Here is an 18039-nt window from a genome sequence, read left to right as displayed (position 1 = left end):
GAAGGCCCTGAGAAGCAGGGCTTGGTGGGGACGGGGAGGGGGGGAAAGTAGGCAGAGTGTGCCCTGAAGCCACCAGCCCAGAGCAAGCTTCCTGTGCTCCCAGCCAACAGCCACAAGGAGCTGAGAGGGTCAGGGAACCCCCTCCAGAGGCCTCAGTGTCTGTGCGGGTCAAAACAGGAGCCTGTACGGGGCTCCTGGGTGGCTCAGTCGGTTACGCCTCCAACTTCGGCTCAGGTCATGATCTCGCGGTTTGTGGGTTCAAGCCCCGCGTCAGGCTCTGTGCTGACAGCTCGGAGCCTGGAGCCTGCTTCAGATTCTGAGTCTCCCTCTCTCTCTGTCCCTCCCCCACCCATGCTCTCTCTAAAGAATAAACGTTAAAAAAAAATAGGACCCCGTGACCACACTGGTGGTCACAACGAATAACCCAGATTTATATGTCGGTTCCTCCTAAGGAACAAGGTGCGACTGATCCACAGGCTTTAGGAAAGCAGCCCTCCTTTCCTAACTGGGTGGGACTCTTAAGGCAAAGAACAGAATGCCTCCTCACGGGCACAGTTTCCAAAGCCCTTTCACCGTGCCTCCCACTGTCCCCGAAACGATGCCAGGGCCACAAGTACTTTATCCCCTTTTCTCTCAATCAGGAAAAATACCATCATCTCCCCCCATTTTTTTTTTTGGAAATAGGAAGGGTAAAAATAAATGATAAATATGAAAAGGTGCCTCATGGAGAAGCACTTCTCTCCTTCACCCATAACAGAGCAACACCTGGGGCATCTGGGTGGCTCAGTCAGTTAAGCGTCCGACTCATGATTTCGACTCAGGTCATGATCTCACAGTTTGTGAGTTCGAGCCCCACGTTGGGCTCTGCGCTGACAGTACAGAGCCTGCTTGGGATTCTCTCTCTCTCTCTCTCTCTCTCTCTCTCTCTCCCCCTCTCTCTCTGCTCCTACCCAACTCATGCTCTCTCTCTCAAAATAAACTTAAAAATTGGTTTTCAAAAAAACCAAAGCAACACCCTTATTCTTAAAGGCAATGGAAAGAAAAACATAGATTTTGAAATCCCAAGAGATCCAAATATACCCCGCTCCCCCACCCCCACACACACACTGGAATATTACCCAGAAATGAAAAAGAATGAAATCTTGCCATTCGCAACGTTGTGGATGGAGTTAGAGGGTATTATGCTAAGCGAAATATGTCAGTCAGAGGAACACAAATACAATATGATTTCATTCATACGTGGAATTTAAGAAATCAAACAGATAGACATGGGGCAGGGAAGGAAAAATAAGATAAAAGCAGAGAAGGAGGCAAACCATAAGAGACTCTTGACTATGGAGAACTGAAGGTTGATGGAGGGAGGTGGCAGGGGGATGGGCTAGATGGGTGATGGGCATTAAGGAGGGCACTTGTGGTGAGCACTGGGTATTGTATGTAAGTGATGAATCACTGAAACCAATACTAAACTACACGTGACTTGAATTTAAATAAAAACTTGGGAGGAAAAAAAAAGAAATCATGAACGCTATTGCCCACACGGACCCAAGATCTGGTTAACTGAACGCCCCAGTCATGATGAGACCGTCCTCCTAGCCACAAGCAAAGCCTGCGGGGAGCCCCAGGAGAACCAAACACAGAGGGGCGAGGGAAGAGGGAAAGAGAACTCTCCACACTGTAGGGAGAGTGATTGCTTTAGCGGAAGGTGACACATTCTACCTGACCAGAACGGTACTATGGGTCCTGAAATAAGATGGATTAAAAAAAGACATGATGAGGGAACAGCAGAGGCACGCCAGGATGTCCCCAACTGAGCACATCGTGGGGATCCAGACAGGCCAACACCGGCCCCGGCTGGTGGCTCCAGAGGTCCGTCAGGTGCTGCGGAGAGCACTCTGGAGCGAGGCATGTGGCTCGAATCCCTACCCTGCGTACAGCTGGGCATATACCAAGGGGAGGCCCCAGGGCCTAAATGGAGATAGGAACACAGTTTTGGCCAACAGACGGTGAGGGCTGAATGAAACAGGGTGTGGAAGTTCACGGTGCCCAATCAATGGCATAGAGATAACCATCACAGGGATCACTAATGCTCACCAACAGCTTTCTGCATGCCAGACACGCCCCTAAAAGCCATGTGGGCCTTATCTCACTTATTCCCCATAATGATCTAGGAGCGTGCCACCGGAGCGAACGTTCTGCGGTGATGGAATGTTCTAGAACCGCAATATCCCACGTGGCAGCCACAAACCACATGTGGCTAGGGGGCACTTTAAATGCAGCAGGTAGGCCCGAGGAGCTGAATGTGTCATTGAATCTCACTCGATTTAATTTAAAGAGCCCACACAGGGGTAGTGGCTTCCACACTGGGAAGTACAGGTACATGGGGCAGGCACTGGATTATCTCCTTTTGCAGATGAGAGAACAGAGATGTAGGGAGATCCCACGGTGGGGAAGTGGCGTTCCTGAGGTCCCTCCCCAGACTACTCGCTGGGTCCCTCCAGAGACAGGACTATGGTGGCCAGGGAGAAAAGAAACACCCACCACCCCTCCCCCCCGGGCGCGCCCCACTCCATACCGGTTTGGGTGGGAGGAGGGCAGCATGAACTGGAATTCTACCACGCAGGTGCCATCTGGGAGCTGCCGGTGCTGCAAGCTGTTTAACTCATAGGCGATGTAGCCCCTTCGCACGTAAACCTAACGGAGCAGAGGCACAGAAGACATTCTCGCAGAGGGCCCTCCAGACCAGAGAAAACTCAGGCTGGAGCGATACCAGAAACCCTCTCTAAATGAGCCCTACGAAGTAGCAGAGAGAGAGTCTGCTCACTCTTTACAAGGTTACCTTCTTTGCAAAGGGCTCGATAGTAAATATGTGTTTTATTTACCTATTTTTGTTCATGTTGAGAGAGAGTGTGCACGCACGACGAGCGGGGCACAGAGAGAGAGAGAGAGAGAGAGAGAGAGAGAGAGAGATTCCCAACCAAGCTCCAAGCCTTCAGCACAGAGCCCAATGCGGGGCTCAAGCTCACAAACCTCGAGATCATGACACGAGCTGAAGTTAAGAGTCGGATGCTCAACCGACGGAGCCACCCAGGTACCCCTAGGGAGTAAATATTTTGGACTTTGGGGGACAGATGGAGGATACATCGTCTCTGTCACAACTATTCAATTCTGTTGTCCCAACCTGGAAGCAGCCAAGGATGATATGTAAATGAATGGGCGTGGCTGTGTTCCAATAAACCTTTATTTATAAAATCAGGCAGTGGGCCACATGTGGCCCACAGGCTATCACTTCCAACTCCTACTCTAGAGTGCGCCATCCAGGAGAAATGTAACACAGCCACATGTGCAATTTTAATTTCAAATTTTCCAGTAACCACTTTAAAAAAAAGGCAGCAGGTGAAAATGTTTAATCATAGACTTCGTTTCATCCCCAATACCTAACGTAATGTCATTTCTATAGGTAATCAGCAGAAAAAGTATTGATATATTTGAAATTCTTTCTCCACACAAAGTCTTTGGAATTCAGGGTGCACTTTATACTTAGAGCACAGCTCAACTCAGACAAGCTATGTTTCCAGTGCTCGTTAGCCAGATGTCACCAGTGGCTGCCATATTGGATAGCACAGTTCTAGACTTTAGACAGTGGGAGGTTTTTTTAACTGAATAGGGAATGTAAGAAGTGTGCAGTAAGTTAACATAGCAGGCCTAACTTCTATCCTTCGAAAGGCCCTTGGCCAGCATCAGGAACCTTGGATCTGGGAGGGCTCCCACTATTCCCTGATAAGAATGGTTCATGGCACCCAAGCTATACGATGATTTTATGTTGAACATATGCTTTCTTTCTGGGAGTTTGGAATTTAGTTACATGCTAGGACCAACCCCCAATAAAACCCCCAGGCACCGAGTCTCCGAGCCTCATTTCACACATGTTGTCATAACTCATTGCTTGAGGAATTAAAAGTGCCTACAGGAAGGGCGCCTGGGCGGCTCAGTCAGTTGAGCATCCAACTTCAGCTCAGGTCATGATCTCACAGTTTGTGGGTTCGTGGGTTCGAGTCCCGCTTCAGGCTCTGTGCTGACAGCTCGGAGCCTGGAGCCTGCTTCGGATCCCGCGTCTCCCTCTCTCTCTGCTCCTCCCCCGCTCACGCTCTGTCTCTCTCTCACAAAAATAAACAAATATTTAAAAAAAAAAGTGCCTACAGGACCCACTGGAAGCTTTCACTTGGCTTCCCCCACACACTTCACCCCCACACGCTGTGTCCCTTTGCTGACCGTACTTTGCGTCCTTTGGCTGTAACAATTCACAGCCATGAGCACGCCTATCTGCTGAGCCCTGCGGTTCTTCCCAGTGAATCATTTGAACCCGGGGCTGGTCTGGGGGACACGCACGCATTTTAGCAGGACCAAAACTCTCCACATCTCAAGAGACCAAGTAACAATGTAATATTCAAGGTGCGCCTCTTGAGTCAGGGAGAAGAGGCGGGATTGTGTTCAATAAACCCGCCGGACAAAGTGAAAGAATGCTCAAAGAGCTGTGGAAAATTCTCAGACAGAAAAAAAAGGGATTTAGCGCGCCGGAAAGCAAAGGTGGGGTGCTGCTTTCCACCCGACAGAGGACACTCCCCCCCCAATAGGACAGGTGACTGGATAATGAGGACCAAGTGCTTCCCGCCAGTGCTTACTCATTTATCTTCCAATAACCCTGTGAGGTAGGTATTATTGCCCCTGCTACAGCAGGAGAACCTAAATGTCCAGCAAAGGAAAGCAACGGGCCACAGGTCACACAGCTCGGGACTCTGCACAGATTGGTCCCCCTGACTGGAACCTCTGTGCTTCTTCCCACCAATTCTGACTTGCTCCTTAGCTGCCTGCTTCCACATCACTTTCTCATCCGAGTCTGAGCCGAACCTCCCTCCCGGTGAGGTTAGACTCTGCTGTCCGATTCTCAGCATGCCCGTTGTATTTAGTGCGTGTGTGTGTGTGTGTGTGTGTGTGTGTGTGTGTGTATCTCCCCAGCCAGAGAGAAGCTCCATTAGGACAGAGACCGGGGCTGTTCCCCTGCTGTTTCCCCAGAGGCTGGCACACAGTGGGTCTCAACATAAGTGAAAATTGGAAGGGGGGGGTGGGGAAGAAAGGCACTTAAGAGCGCTACGTGGCCTCACTGCTGGAAACAGGGAGACCTGAGAAGGATTCTTTGAGCTGAAACCAGGGAGGAGGTAAAGGCTGCAGGCCCAGGAGAGTCTGGGGCCATCGCATACGCAAAAGCCCCAAACGGTCTCCATGGAGACCCAGTCAACGTTCTAGCACCAGGATGGGTGACCCGTGGGGTCTAAAAGGTGGCAGAAGAGGGAGTGGGGACCACAGGGGACCAAGACTCCAAGATCGGAGAGTTTTGCTGCTGGTCACTGCCTTGTCTGCCCCATCGGGACCGGTGACAGGGAGGTCGCCTTAAATTGTCACCTAGGCTCCTTCCTGCTCTATGGCTCAAGCAGACAAGTCTTCCAAAGGTATGTAACGCAGGGAATCAGAGAGTCTGCAGGAGGCGCCTTGGCTCTTAGCGGTTAGCATTTCAACGTGCCCTGCCTGGAGGAGGCTGGACCGGCACCTGAGAAAACGGGGGTTACCAGCAAGCACCCTGGTCAGAGACCTCGTGAGACCCTGGTTGTGCCACTCCCCAGCCGGGGGACCTCGGGCCAGACGCTCCACCTCTCTGAGCCTCAACGCCCTTCTCTGTGAGATGGGCAGGTAACAGTACCTACCCTGTGGAGAGAAGGATAAGGTCCCGTTCGCGAGGCGCGTGGCCCGGGCTCAGGCGCACAGCAGGCGGGCGGTGGATGTCAGGACCGGCATGTTCGCTACGGGTGCTGTTACTGGGTCCTCCCTCCTACTTACCTCCAGGGACGCCATGCAAACGACCTTGTTAGCGTGGTAGAAGAAAGTGGGCAGGACGTCGAATATGGTCGTCTCTGACAGTATTAATTTCTACAGGATGGGAAGGGGGAAGAAAAGGCAAATGTTACCAAGTTTTCACCAAGATGAGTGGAGGGGTGGGAGCAGGGAGGGGAAGCCGGCGGTGGTTTCTGTCCGTGCTCCAGGCCCGTGGACCTGAAAGTGGGAGCAGTTCTGGGAGGATTACACCTGGGGCTCCCCGTTCCAGATGCAGAGGGGGTACCTGGAGGCCCGCAAATGATCCAAAGTTGGGGGCTCGGGGAACCCAAAAGATGAAGCCGTAACTCAGCCGTGTGAGTGTTCCTGGTTTCCTAGGAAGCTCCATCACATCTGAGTGTTTAAAACTGCACCCGGGGGGGGGGGGGGGGCGCCTGGATGGCTCCGTCAGTTAAGAATCTCCCTCTTGATTTTGGCTCAGGTCATGATCTCGCGGCTCGTGAGTTCGAGCCCCGCGTCGGGCTCTGTGCTGATAGCATGGACCCTGCTTGGGATTCTCTCTCCCTCTCTCTCTCTGCCCCTGCCCACCTCCCCCTCTCTCTCAAAAGTAAATAAGTAAACATTTATGAATAAATAAATAAATAAATAAATAAATAAATAAAATTCGATAAAATCAAATAAAATACAATTGCACCTCGGGGGGTGGGTGGGGGGGAGCCCTGCTGCCTGATACTCTCTGTCCATCCTGCAGGACTGAACCTCTCTTGGGCTCCCCGAGGTCCCGTCGGGCAGCCCTGGCCACATTGGACGGAACCACTGGTACCTGCAACCGTGCTCTGAAGGCAGGTGCCCGCACACGGAGGGCACGGGGAGCCCACCTCCCCGAGGCCAGACTTGGGCCACAGTGTGAGCTCTGTGGCAGGTGGATGGGAGGAAGCGGCCTCACCTTGAGGTTTTCCGGGCAGAACTGGTGGCCATACATGTCGATGGCGGACAGGAAAATGGACTCCACCTGGTTGTGCCTCAGCTCGTAGGACGGGAGGTGGGAGGCGATCAGGATCTGCAGGGGGAGGGGACAGAGGGCTGGGGTAAGCCAAGGGCCGGGCCCTGGGATCAGGACGTGGGATGGCGGCAGAGGGGCCGTGCGGGGTGAGGGATGTGCGTGGCGGGAGGAACGCTCCCCAGGACCCTACCTGTCTCGCTCTGAGGGCCACTTTGCAATGCTCGCTTTTGCTCAGCTGAGTGAGCTCGTTGAGGATGGAGGTCAGCTCTTCCGACAGGGAAGGGTCTGGGCCACAGAGCTCATCCTTTGAGGGACACAAAAACAGAAATCCAAACGGCTTTGCTCCACCGGAAGGAAACACGCCCAGCCCTCACCCACAGCTGGGGCGTGCGGCCGCCCCAACAACCCAGACAGCTGCTCAGCTCTCTGCACATCCCCGGCAGAGCCTGATAATCATACCCTTTACCACTGTCCACCATGTGCCCCCCATTCACCCCTGACATGCCCTCCACACCTGCTAACATGCAAAATACAACCAAGTCTCTACCTACAGCACCATTAATAGGCGGCCATTATCAGGCATTTAATGTGTCCCAGGCGAGCAACTAGACCCTTTACGTTCATTTCCCCAGATTCTCCCAGCCCTCTGAGGAGTTACATTACGGTGCCCATTTTACAGATGGGGAAAGTGAGGCTCAGGGCCAATCTGAAGCCAGGTCTCTTCTGTCCCCGAGGCTTCACTTTCCTCTCTACATTGCTGCCTGACTTAAGGGGTTCACAGGTGCAGACAAGAGGGACGAGGGGAAATGGAGCCCGGTACAAACAAAAAGTAAGGTTCACATGGGATGCTTCTAGCGAGGGTGTGGTAAGCCGCCCTCTGCGCGTCCCCACGGGGAGCGTTCAGGGTGTGGGGGGGTCAAGGGCAGCTTCCAGCAGGAAGGAGGATCTGAGTTGCAGAAGAAGTAGAGGGGTGATCATTCCACGTGCATCCCTCCTCCTGCTTCTGAATGAGGGACCTGCTTGCTAGAGACCAAGGCTGCATGCACCTGCTCTGGACATCTCCTTATGCCCGGAACACAAGAAGGGCTTAGGAATGGCTCAGAGCGGATGTTCCCTAAACACTCTCAGAAGGCAAATCACTGACTGCTGGGACTCTCAACGCCCCAGCAACTCGCCCCCACCCCTGCCGCAGCCCAGGCTGCTTTCCAAGAAGTCACCAGATGGTGGGGCCATGGGTCCTTTCTTCTACTCCTGCCTCTGCATCTCCCTAATTAGAATGAGCCTGCTCTGTTTCTACGGTCAGAACGATCAGCACGTTTCTAACGCATTAACATTTCACACTTGGACACAAACACACGTGCTGAAGAAACTGCACAGGAGATTATTCTTAACCTTCTCTCCCTCCCTGTAAGTGATCTGTTTTAGCAACCAAGTCCCCCTGGTTGGTTGAGCGTCAGACTTTGGCTCAGGTCATGATCTCGCGGTTCGTGAGATCGAGCCCCGTGTTGGGCTCCCTGCTGTCAGTGCGGAGTCTGCTTCGGATCCTGTTTCCCTCTTTCTGCCCCTCCCCTGTTGGTGTGCTCTTTCTCTCTCTCTCTCTCAAAATATAAACTTTAAAAAAAAAAAAAAGAAAAGAAAGACATGAAGGCCCCTTAAAGACTCAGAAAATTTCATTTCAAAGTAATCATGCAGTTAACAAGTCCTTCCAGAAAGTGTCCTAGGCACCATCAAATGCAAAGAACTCACCACTTTCAATAAATATTTTTAGGTGGTTTCTCTAGGGAGTATAAAATACCTCCCTCCATTCTTTACAGTTTCTACAGTGCAGTGCTAAAATATTAACTCTAAATCACGTAGAAACTTTGCAAACATTTTCAATAAATAGCACCAAGAGAGCCAAAAGAATAACGGATCTCACACATCCCCCCCACCAAGCTTAGTACATCTACAGCCGCCGTCACTGAGAAGCCCCCGAGAGCAAGTGTCCTAGCTCTCTGCTCCGGGGGCCACCCCACCAAGACTGTCCTCTGATGTCCATAATGTTTAGCTCTTTCTTTTTTTTTTTTTACTTTTTTTTTTTCAACGTTTATTTATTTTTTGGGGGACCGAGAGAGACAGAGCATGAACGGGGGAGGGGCAGAGAGAGAGGGAGACACAGAATCGGAAACAGGCTCCAGGCTCGGAGCCATCCGCCCAGAGCCCGACGCGGGGCTCGAACTCACGGACCGCGAGATCGTGACCCGGCTGAAGTTGGCCGCTTAACCGACTGCGCCACCCAGGCGCCCCTTGCTCTTTCACGCCCAGAAGAGAGTCAGTATGTGCACAGAGAGTAGCAAACAGCAGAATAATCCAAAGCTTTCACCCCTGGCTTCCGAACGGCGAGGAGATGGTAACACGTGACAGGCAGACCTTCAGGCCTAAGTTCCCAATCCCGTACTTATGGGCCGCACACTGGGAAGCTCTCCCTCCAAACATAATTTGGAAGAATTGCCAAAACTACACCAGAAATGAGGGTCGGTTTATGGAAAACCCCGATAATGATGATCCACTTCCACCGGCTGCTCAACTTTGACCGTATGGCCACACCTGCTTTTTCTCTAGCATGCATACACTCGTGTGCACACACACGCTTTCGTTTTTGAAAGTCAGTTACAGATCCCATGATCCCTCCCGGTAAGAATACACCTCCTTGTGGGGCGCCTGGGTGGCTCAGTCAGGTGGGCATCGGACTACAGCTCAGGTCACGATCTCACAGTTCATGAGCGTGAGCCCTGCCTCAGGCTCTCCTGATAATGCAGACCCTGCTTGGGATTCTCTCTCTCCCTCTCTCTCTGCCCTCCTCCCTGCAAAATAAATAAATGTTAAAAAAAAAAATGGGGGCGCCTGGGTGGCGCAGTCGGTTAAGCGTCCGACTTCAGCCAGGTCACGATCTCGCGGTCCGGGAGTTCGAGCCCCGCGTCGGGCTCTGGGCGGATGGCTCGGAGCCTGGAGCCTGTTTCCGATTCTGTGTCTCCCTCTCTCTCTGCCCCTCCCCCGTTCATGCTCTGTCTCTCTCGGTCCCAAAAATAAATAAAAAACGTTGAAAAAAAAATTAAAAAAAAAAAATGTACCTCCTTGAGAAAAAAGATCTCCTAGCTAACGAAAGAACCATTGAAACATCCAAGAAATTAAACATTAAACTGATAATATTATATAATACGCAGCCCACGAGGAAGTTTCGCACCGGGGAAAGCTTTCAGAAAGTACTGATGCCTGGGCCACATCCCCAGAAAGCCGGATTTAACTGACCAGGGGTGAGGCCAGGGTGTCTGTATTTTTTAAAAGTCGCCCTACACCTACCCCAGGAGGTTCTCATGTACAGCTAGGATTAAGAGATCCTCATGCCGCACTAGGAGATTTCAAAATGATTCTTTACAAAAATATCAGTATTTCTGAAACCATCTTGCTAGGGTGTTAACTATCCTATAAGCCCAGGCCCAAATTTGGCCCACCGCCCATTTTTGTAAATAAAGTGGGTTTTTAAAAATTTGTTTTAACGTTTATTTATTTTTGAGAGAGAGAGAGAGAAACAGAGAGAGAGAGAGAGAGAGACAGCGTGAGCAGGGGAGGGGCAAATAGAGAGAGGGAGACACAGAATCCGAAGCAGGCTCCAGGCTCTGAGCTGTCAGCACAGAACCGGATGCGGGGCTCGACCCCACAAACGGTGAGATCATGACCTGAGCCAAAGTCAGACGCTTAATGGACTGCGCTACCCAGGTGCCCCACAAATAAAGTTTATACATTCACTTATACACTGACCATGGCTTCTTTCACGCTACAGCAGCAGAACTGAACTGTTGCAACACGGGCTGCATGGTTCTTAAGACCAAAACATTTACTGTCTTTACAAAAAAGAAAAAAAAATCTGTCGGCGCCTTCTTGCTAAAACCAAGTCCGGATCTCCTAGTATCTCCTGACCCTGCATTTTCCAAGTGAGTCGGGTCAGAGACCATATCAAGGGAAGAGATCTCGAACTATAAAGGATGCTAATTACCATCTGGTAGGAAGAGAAATAAGAACGAAGAAATTCCGTGCTTCTCCAAGAAGGCAAACCCAAAGTCCTACCAGACTCAGAATCCAATAGCCCCTAATAACTCAAGACTCCGGGGGGCGGGGGGCAGGCTCTGGGTTCCAATCCCAGCTCTGCGTTTAGCAGCTGTGTGCCCTTGGCAAAGTGACTTCACCTCCTTGTGCTCTGCCAGAGCGGGAGTGAGCACAGTACGCACCTTCCGGGCTTGCTCAAGTCAACGAGCCGGTTTTTGAAAAGCACGTGAGGAGTGCCCGGCACGTAGGCGGCGCTCTGTGAGCGTCAGTCGAGATTGCACCCAGGGGCGGCTGCATCCCACCCGCGCCGCGTGGTTTTATAAACAAAGTCTTATTGGGACACAGCCGTGTCCATTTGCAGGCCTTGACGTTGCACAAGGTCAGGACAGAGGCTGCACGGCAGGCAAAAGCTAAAATATTTCTACCCCGGCCCTTTCCAGAACGTCTGTGGACCCCGAGCTACTCCCGCTGTGGGTACAGGGTGCCCCGTCCTGCTTACGATCAACATGATCACCAGCTGGTTCTTCTTGGCCACCTGCGCGTGGGAAAAGATGCAGTCCAGCACCTGGGACATGTTTGGCTTCAGCTGCTCCCTGAGGTTGATCACACACTTGTCGTAGTGAGCTAGAGGGAGACAACAGGGGTGAGGCTCAGGGCCCCCCCACCCTGTGGGCTTGTCACCAGCGTGGGCGGCGACACTTGCCTTGTTGGAAATGGTGTTCCACGCGTAAATATCTTCTCAGGAGATCCAACACCACTGCCTTCATGTAGCCGCGGGTCCCGCTGCGGTACCTGGGGAGGCAGGGGAGGCTGCTTGAGCCGTCAGCCCTACTTCCCAGAGTGCCTGGGTCTACAGCCGGGGCTTTTAGGACTTCCAAAAGGGGAAAACGGTAATAAAGTATCTGGAGGCTGCACTCCCCAATCCTCAAGCCTGGGAGGGATGTGGGAGTCGGTTCATTCACACTGACTCTGCAGGCCAAAGACAGCAGTGACTTGCCCAAGTTCTGACCACAAGCCAGAGTCCAAGCCTGAGCCTTTGGATGGCACCTGCCCATCCCCAGAGAGAAGAGACAGGGTCAGCCTGAAAACCAAAATGACTGACCACCATAGGCATAAAGGCAGCTTGAAAAATAAGTAAATGAAACTTGAGAGACATTGATCGATAGATCCTTATGTAAATTTCACTTCCCTTTTATTATTTTTTTAAAATGTCTGTTTATTTTTGAGAGAAAGAGAGCAGGAAAGGGGGAGAGAGAGGAGAGAGAGAGAATCCCAAGCAGACTCTGCACAGAGCCCAACACAGGGCTCGAACCTACAAATCATGAGATCATGACCTGAGCCGAGATCAAGGGTTAGACACTTTAACCAAACGAGGCATCCAGGCACCCCTCACTTCTCTTTTAAAAACCAAATTTTAACCTGGATGCTCCCTAAAACATTTTCTCTTCTAAATCATTTCTGCACATAGGGAACAGAATTCCTTAAGAGATGCGACACTGAGTTTTAAGGGCGTTGAGACCAGTTTAACCCCAGGGTCACTTAAATGACAACAAAAGAAAGAACCCAAAACATGCACTTATTCAAATGTGATTTTTTTTTTTTTTGGATGTTTATTTTTAAGAGAGAGAGAGAGTGCCAGCGGGGAGGGGCAGAGAGAGAGAGAGAGAGAGAGAGAGAGGTGGAGACACAGAATCCAAAGCAGGCTCAGGCTCCAAGCTGTCAGCACAGAGCCCAACACGGGGCTTGAACTCAAGACCCATGAGATCATGACCTGAACTGAACCGACTGAGCCACCCAGGGGCCCCATTTTCCTTTCTTTTCTTTTTCTTTCTTTCTTTCTTTCTTTCTTTCTTTCTTTCTCTTCCTTCCTTTTTTTTTAATCAAATGTAATTAAAAAATATATATATACACATATATATATTAAAATATATATATATATATATATATATATATATATATATATATATAAAACAGAGCTTTGAGGGGTGCCTGGCTGACTCAGCTGGTACAGCATATGACTCTGGATCTCGGGGTTGTGAGCCCCATGTTGGGTGTAGAGATTACCTAAATAAATAAATAAAATTAAAAAAAAAAAAAGAGCTTTGCTATTTATTTTTAACACAGAAAAACCTGCTAGGGAATTTAGCTAACTTAACATTTGTTCATTTTCTTCTAGGTGTTTCTCTGAAGCGAAAGGGTGGGTTTAAAGTTAGCGGTCAAAGTGTTCTGGGGGAGGGTCTCCCCTCCTAGCACTTGGCTGTGAAACTCTCTTCTTGTGGGGGATCCAAAGATATCCTGTGTCAGGTCGATCCTCTATGAGCAGTCCGAGTCCCCATGAGCCGAAGAGCTCCCTGAAGAGAGGGGCAGTCTCCCAGGGTCCTACCTCTCTGTGGTAGGTGGTTTCCAGCAGGTGGTAAATGGGCACAGACTTAATCTCCTCCGGTTTAAAAACGTTTGGATTCTGTCCTTACATGCAAAGCTTTCCTGCGACACAGTTTTCACACAACATGGCCATTCTTCCTGTCATTAGAATAGTTCTTGCTGCTCAATAGCTCCTCAAAATACAAATTCTTGGGGCACCTGTGTGGCTCAGTCAGTTAAGCATCTGACTTCAGCTCACGTCATGTTCTCACGGTTTGTGAGTTCGAGCCCCGTATCGGGCTCTGTGCTGACAGCTCGGAGCCTGGAGCCTGCTTCGCATTCTGTGTCTCCCTCTCTCTCTGCCCCTCCCCTGCTCGTGCGTGCTCTCTCTCTCTCTCTCTCTCTCAAAAATAAATAAACATTCAAAACAAAACATAGCCGAAAAAATCTTCATCATCTCTCCTCTGCAATGATTTCAAAACGACAATAATCCGTATAGCCCTTTATAAAGCCAACAAAACCACTGTATTCCCACTGTCATATAGTCAAAGATACCTTAAGTATGTGCCATGTGTCATCAGCCCTTTACAAAACTTAATCCACTTGTAACTCAGGATGACTTACTGTGCGTGAAGGGTCTTAAGTCCTATTTTACAACTTGGTGAACTGAGATCACAGGCGAAAAGGGTCTTGCTTGGAGTTTCTATGGTTAGGAATAAGTAACCCCATGGGCTGGGTCTTAGCTTCAGAGAGCCCCAGAGTGCCACGTTCGTGTGGTGACAACCACACCCCATGGGGGGCCCGGGACTCACCTCTGGACCAGCTGCACGATGCTCTGGGTGTTCATGAAGAACACCTCCCGGTCAGCCTTCCGCTGCAGGGTGGCCGCGTGGCAGTCAAGGATACTGGCTATCTAGAAGGGGAGACAGGATAGGTCTGACCACTCATCACCATACGATCCGGTCACCTCCAGAAGTCACCAGAAGGACCCACCGTGGGATTCCATGGAGGACCCATTCAAGGCTCATTCAAAAATCGAAAATTTCTTGGGTCACCTGCGTGGCTCAGTCAGTTGAGCGTCCGACTTCAGCTCAGGTCATGATCTCACGGTTCGTGGGTTCGAGCCCCATGTCGGGCTCTGTGCTGACAGCTCGGAGCCTGGAGCCTGCTTTGGATTCTGTGTCTCCCTCTCTCTCTCTGTCCCTCCCCTGCTCACCCTCCCTCCCTCCCTCCCTCCCTCTCTCCCTCTCTGTCTCAAAAGTGAATAAACATTAAAAAACATTTTTAAAAATCAAAACTTTCAGCTCCAAAGCTCTCTGGCCACCAGCTGTTTGTCCCTCTCAACACATGGCTGGAGGAATTCAAGAGCTTAGAAATGACAACAATCCCGTAAAGACACGTGTATTATTCTTCTCCACAAATATGAGTGGTCTGGGAAAAGGGAAGGGAATTTTCAACCCCAGGGAAAATGAAGGTGCTGGGGGGGGTCTTGTTTTTATAACTAGATTTATTGGTATTAGCATACTGCTTTTGGCAACAAAATTGTTTTTAATGAAAAAATCTACACTAACAACAAATTCCTAAAAGGTCCAAATGCATACTTTTCTCAACTGGGGTTCTTTAGAGTTGTGTTTTGGTTATTTTTCAGTCGAGATATCATTCACATACCACGGTATGTCTCCCATTCATTTTCTTTTTATTTTTTTAACGTTTATTTATTTTTTGAGAGACAGAGCACGAGCGGGGGAAGGGCAGAGAGAGAGGGAGACACAGAATCCAAAGCAGGCTCCAGGCTCTGAGCTGTCAGCACAGAGCTCGGCGAGGGGCTCAAACTCACGAACCACAAGATCATGACCTGAGCCAAAGCCGGACGCTTAACCGAATGAGCCACCGGGCGCCTCTCCCCCGCCTTGAAAGTATGCACCTAATTCAGCATTTCTCAGTCCATTCAAAGTTGTGCAACCATTTGCCACTATCTAATTTGAGAGCATTTTCATCATCCCAGAAAGCAACCCGATAAGCATTTAAAAATGTCTGGATCCCCCCTCCTGCAGCCCCTGGCAACCCCTAATCCACTTTCTGTCTCCAGGGATTTGCCTTTTCTATGGAATCATGCAACAGGTGATCTTTGGTGTCTTTCACTCAGCCTGTTCCAGTATAAAATCCATATTAGATCCCTTTTGGTGGGATCTATTCCAACCTCTGGAGTGGCTGACCCCTAGCTCCCCAAATCACGAACATGTGGGTGGGGGAAGAGTGACGGTATGAATCCCTTCTAATGAGACACGGGCAGGTTCTTCCAAAAGCAAATTGCCTTTAAAATGCTTGATAAAAGCAAAAAAAAAAAAAAAAAAAAAAAATCAGACCAACATAGTATTATTAGAGATATTTTATACGACCCTGGAAGGCTTTCCATTACGTAAAAATGTCATATACACATCTAGCCCCAAGATGATCGCCTTACAGACACCAGGGGAAAGTCAAAGCTACCGTCTTGCAAGAAAAACCCACAACTGCCTCTCTTTCAGCCAGGTCAGGTGTGGAAAATGCACCCTGCATTTGTAGCAACCGCTCACTCCTATTCTGAATCTGAGTTCTATAGAGTGAGGCCCCCTGTGTTCATCTAAACAGTTGTTGCTTTGGAGAAAATGGTGGGGTTCTGCAGAGAAGGGCTCAAAAGGAAACTCTCAGCCCCCAACACCGTGCGTGCTCGATCAGAGGCCACGGTGACCGGGAGTTGAGTTCCCGAGTGGCACCCGGGGGTCCCCTGGTGGGGCCGGGGAGGGGGCACGTACCTGCTGGCTGGGGAACTGGCACAGCACCGAGGTGATGTTGCTGGCATACTGAGCCATCACCCTGCGGACCGACTTCTCCACGGGGGCGGGGATGCGGCCCGACACGCTGGTCATGATCTCCTGCAGCTCCAGCAGCGGCAGGGACGGGTGCCGCAGGGTCGTCATGAGTTTCTGCACCCACTCCTTCAGCTGAAGCAGGGACCACGGCGTCAGCCTGAGGCCCTGCGGGTCCTTGGGCAACACCACCCTCCACGAGGCACCCGACATGCACCACCCAGGTCCTGTACTCGAGGAGCCCAAGAGCTAGACGCAGCAGCCTCTAGAACAGTCCCGAGCAGAATGGCCCCCTGACCACAAGGGGAATACTCAGTTTCCCTGCACTCCCCTCTCCATGCATCCACCAGCCTGGCGTGAGGATATTGCACAAGGCCACACGAAGAGCTCACATCCGAGGACGCTTGCTCGGTGCCAGGCACCATGCTAAAACTTTTATTTGTACCTTCCCACCCGATCCTCAGAAATAACCCTACAAAGTAGGGATAATCATTATTCCCATTTTATAGTTGAGAAACCTGAAACAGAGAGGCTGACTGAGTTATCCAAAGTCACCCAGCTAGTGAGAAGCAAACTGGGGCCATCAAGCTCCTGAGATGCTTAACAGCGACACGAGGCTGCTTCCAGGGGTCCCAGCAGCCGAAATGTTGACAGTCTCTGAAGTGAGAAGGATAAGCGTGCTGCCACCACAGGGGCTGGGCGGTTTAAAACTGAAAGAACGCACACGCTGGCAAGTGCAAAGGCTAAAGAAGTGTGGCCGTCATGGCGATCACGATTCGACAACACAGCACAGGAGTTAAGAGCACAGACCCTGAAGACAGATGGTCCGTGTTCAAATCCAACCCGATCTTTTTCACGGATGAAACGGGACAAGTTTCTTAGCCTCTCTGCGTCCCAGTTTCCTTACCTGTAAGGTGGAAACAATATCATACTGGCCATAAATACCACCGCACAGTCACCACCACTAAGAGATAGAAGGTGACGCACGATGTCATTACCAGTGATGATGAATTTAGCATCGTGGGTCTTGCGCAGAAGCCTGCAAGTGTGAAAACTCATTTCTCTACAGAGTCAGTAGGCCAACGGGCCCCTGGAACGATGAACAACGAACAGAGCTTGTCTCGGGCCAAAGCACCTTCCTTGCTCTCTAAGAGGGGACCCATGTGGACTCCTTTCCTCACGCACACCTTGAACACTCTCCGGGATGCAACGAACTGAACCACAAAAAAGCAATACAGCTTTCGCAACAGTATGGAAGCAAAGAGAAACGTACACCCGTGTTTACAATCGAAGTGAGGAAGTTCCTGAGAAGAGGTCCTTTGTAAAAACGGAGGACTAGCCGTTTTTCCATTCCTTACTTCAGTAAAGACCTCGGATCCGATGGTTTAAGCCCTCGTGGCTCTTCACAGACCTGCACACGCGTGCAGACTACATACCTATCCTTCGCACATGACCTACCTTTGTGCTAAAAATAGGCTCTGGCAGACAGTAGCCGTTCATGACGTTGGTCAGGTTTTCCAGGACGTTGTGGAAAACCTGGTGTAGTTTCTCTCCGATGATGGGCAGAGTTTGCTGGGAAGGGAGCTCTCCTGTGAATGGCTCGGCCTGATGAGACACAGCAAGAACCAGAGGTCAAGGACACCTGCCTCCTGAGGGAGACAAGATAAAAACGAGGGGCGAGGCGGATCTACCAATACGCAATATAATTAGGATGAGGCCTGAGGGAAAAAGAACGAAAAAACCCAGAAGACATCGTACTGGAATGTCACAATTGCTACATTCACACCCCGATGCTGGCTTCCCAAATCTCCCCCATCGCAAATGCCGTGATCCGTGATCCGTTGTCAGGTGCCCCCCGTG

General features: G+C 50.6%; 1 protein-coding gene across 2 annotated transcripts in view; it reads right to left on the bottom strand.

Annotated features, from left to right (window-relative positions):
* The window catches only part of ACACB (acetyl-CoA carboxylase beta), a 109107-nt gene that overhangs the window by 35065 nt on the left and 56003 nt on the right, over window positions 1-18039 (bottom strand). For both annotated transcript variants that reach the window (XM_047828208.1, XM_047828207.1), the window contains exons 20-28: window positions 17638-17784; window positions 16126-16314; window positions 14143-14243; window positions 11673-11761; window positions 11469-11593; window positions 7077-7190; window positions 6830-6943; window positions 5890-5979; window positions 2573-2691 (exon numbers count right to left, since the gene is read on the bottom strand). In XM_047828208.1, the coding sequence (XP_047684164.1) occupies window positions 2573-2691; window positions 5890-5979; window positions 6830-6943; window positions 7077-7190; window positions 11469-11593; window positions 11673-11761; window positions 14143-14243; window positions 16126-16314; window positions 17638-17784 (1088 nt within the window). The remainder of the gene's footprint in view (window positions 1-2572; window positions 2692-5889; window positions 5980-6829; window positions 6944-7076; window positions 7191-11468; window positions 11594-11672; window positions 11762-14142; window positions 14244-16125; window positions 16315-17637; window positions 17785-18039) is intronic.

This window comes from Prionailurus viverrinus, chromosome D3 (genome assembly GCF_022837055.1).
Source record: "Prionailurus viverrinus isolate Anna chromosome D3, UM_Priviv_1.0, whole genome shotgun sequence".
Lineage (NCBI taxonomy): Eukaryota > Metazoa > Chordata > Mammalia > Carnivora > Felidae > Prionailurus > Prionailurus viverrinus.
This window is presented reverse-complemented; position numbering and strand designations above follow the sequence as displayed.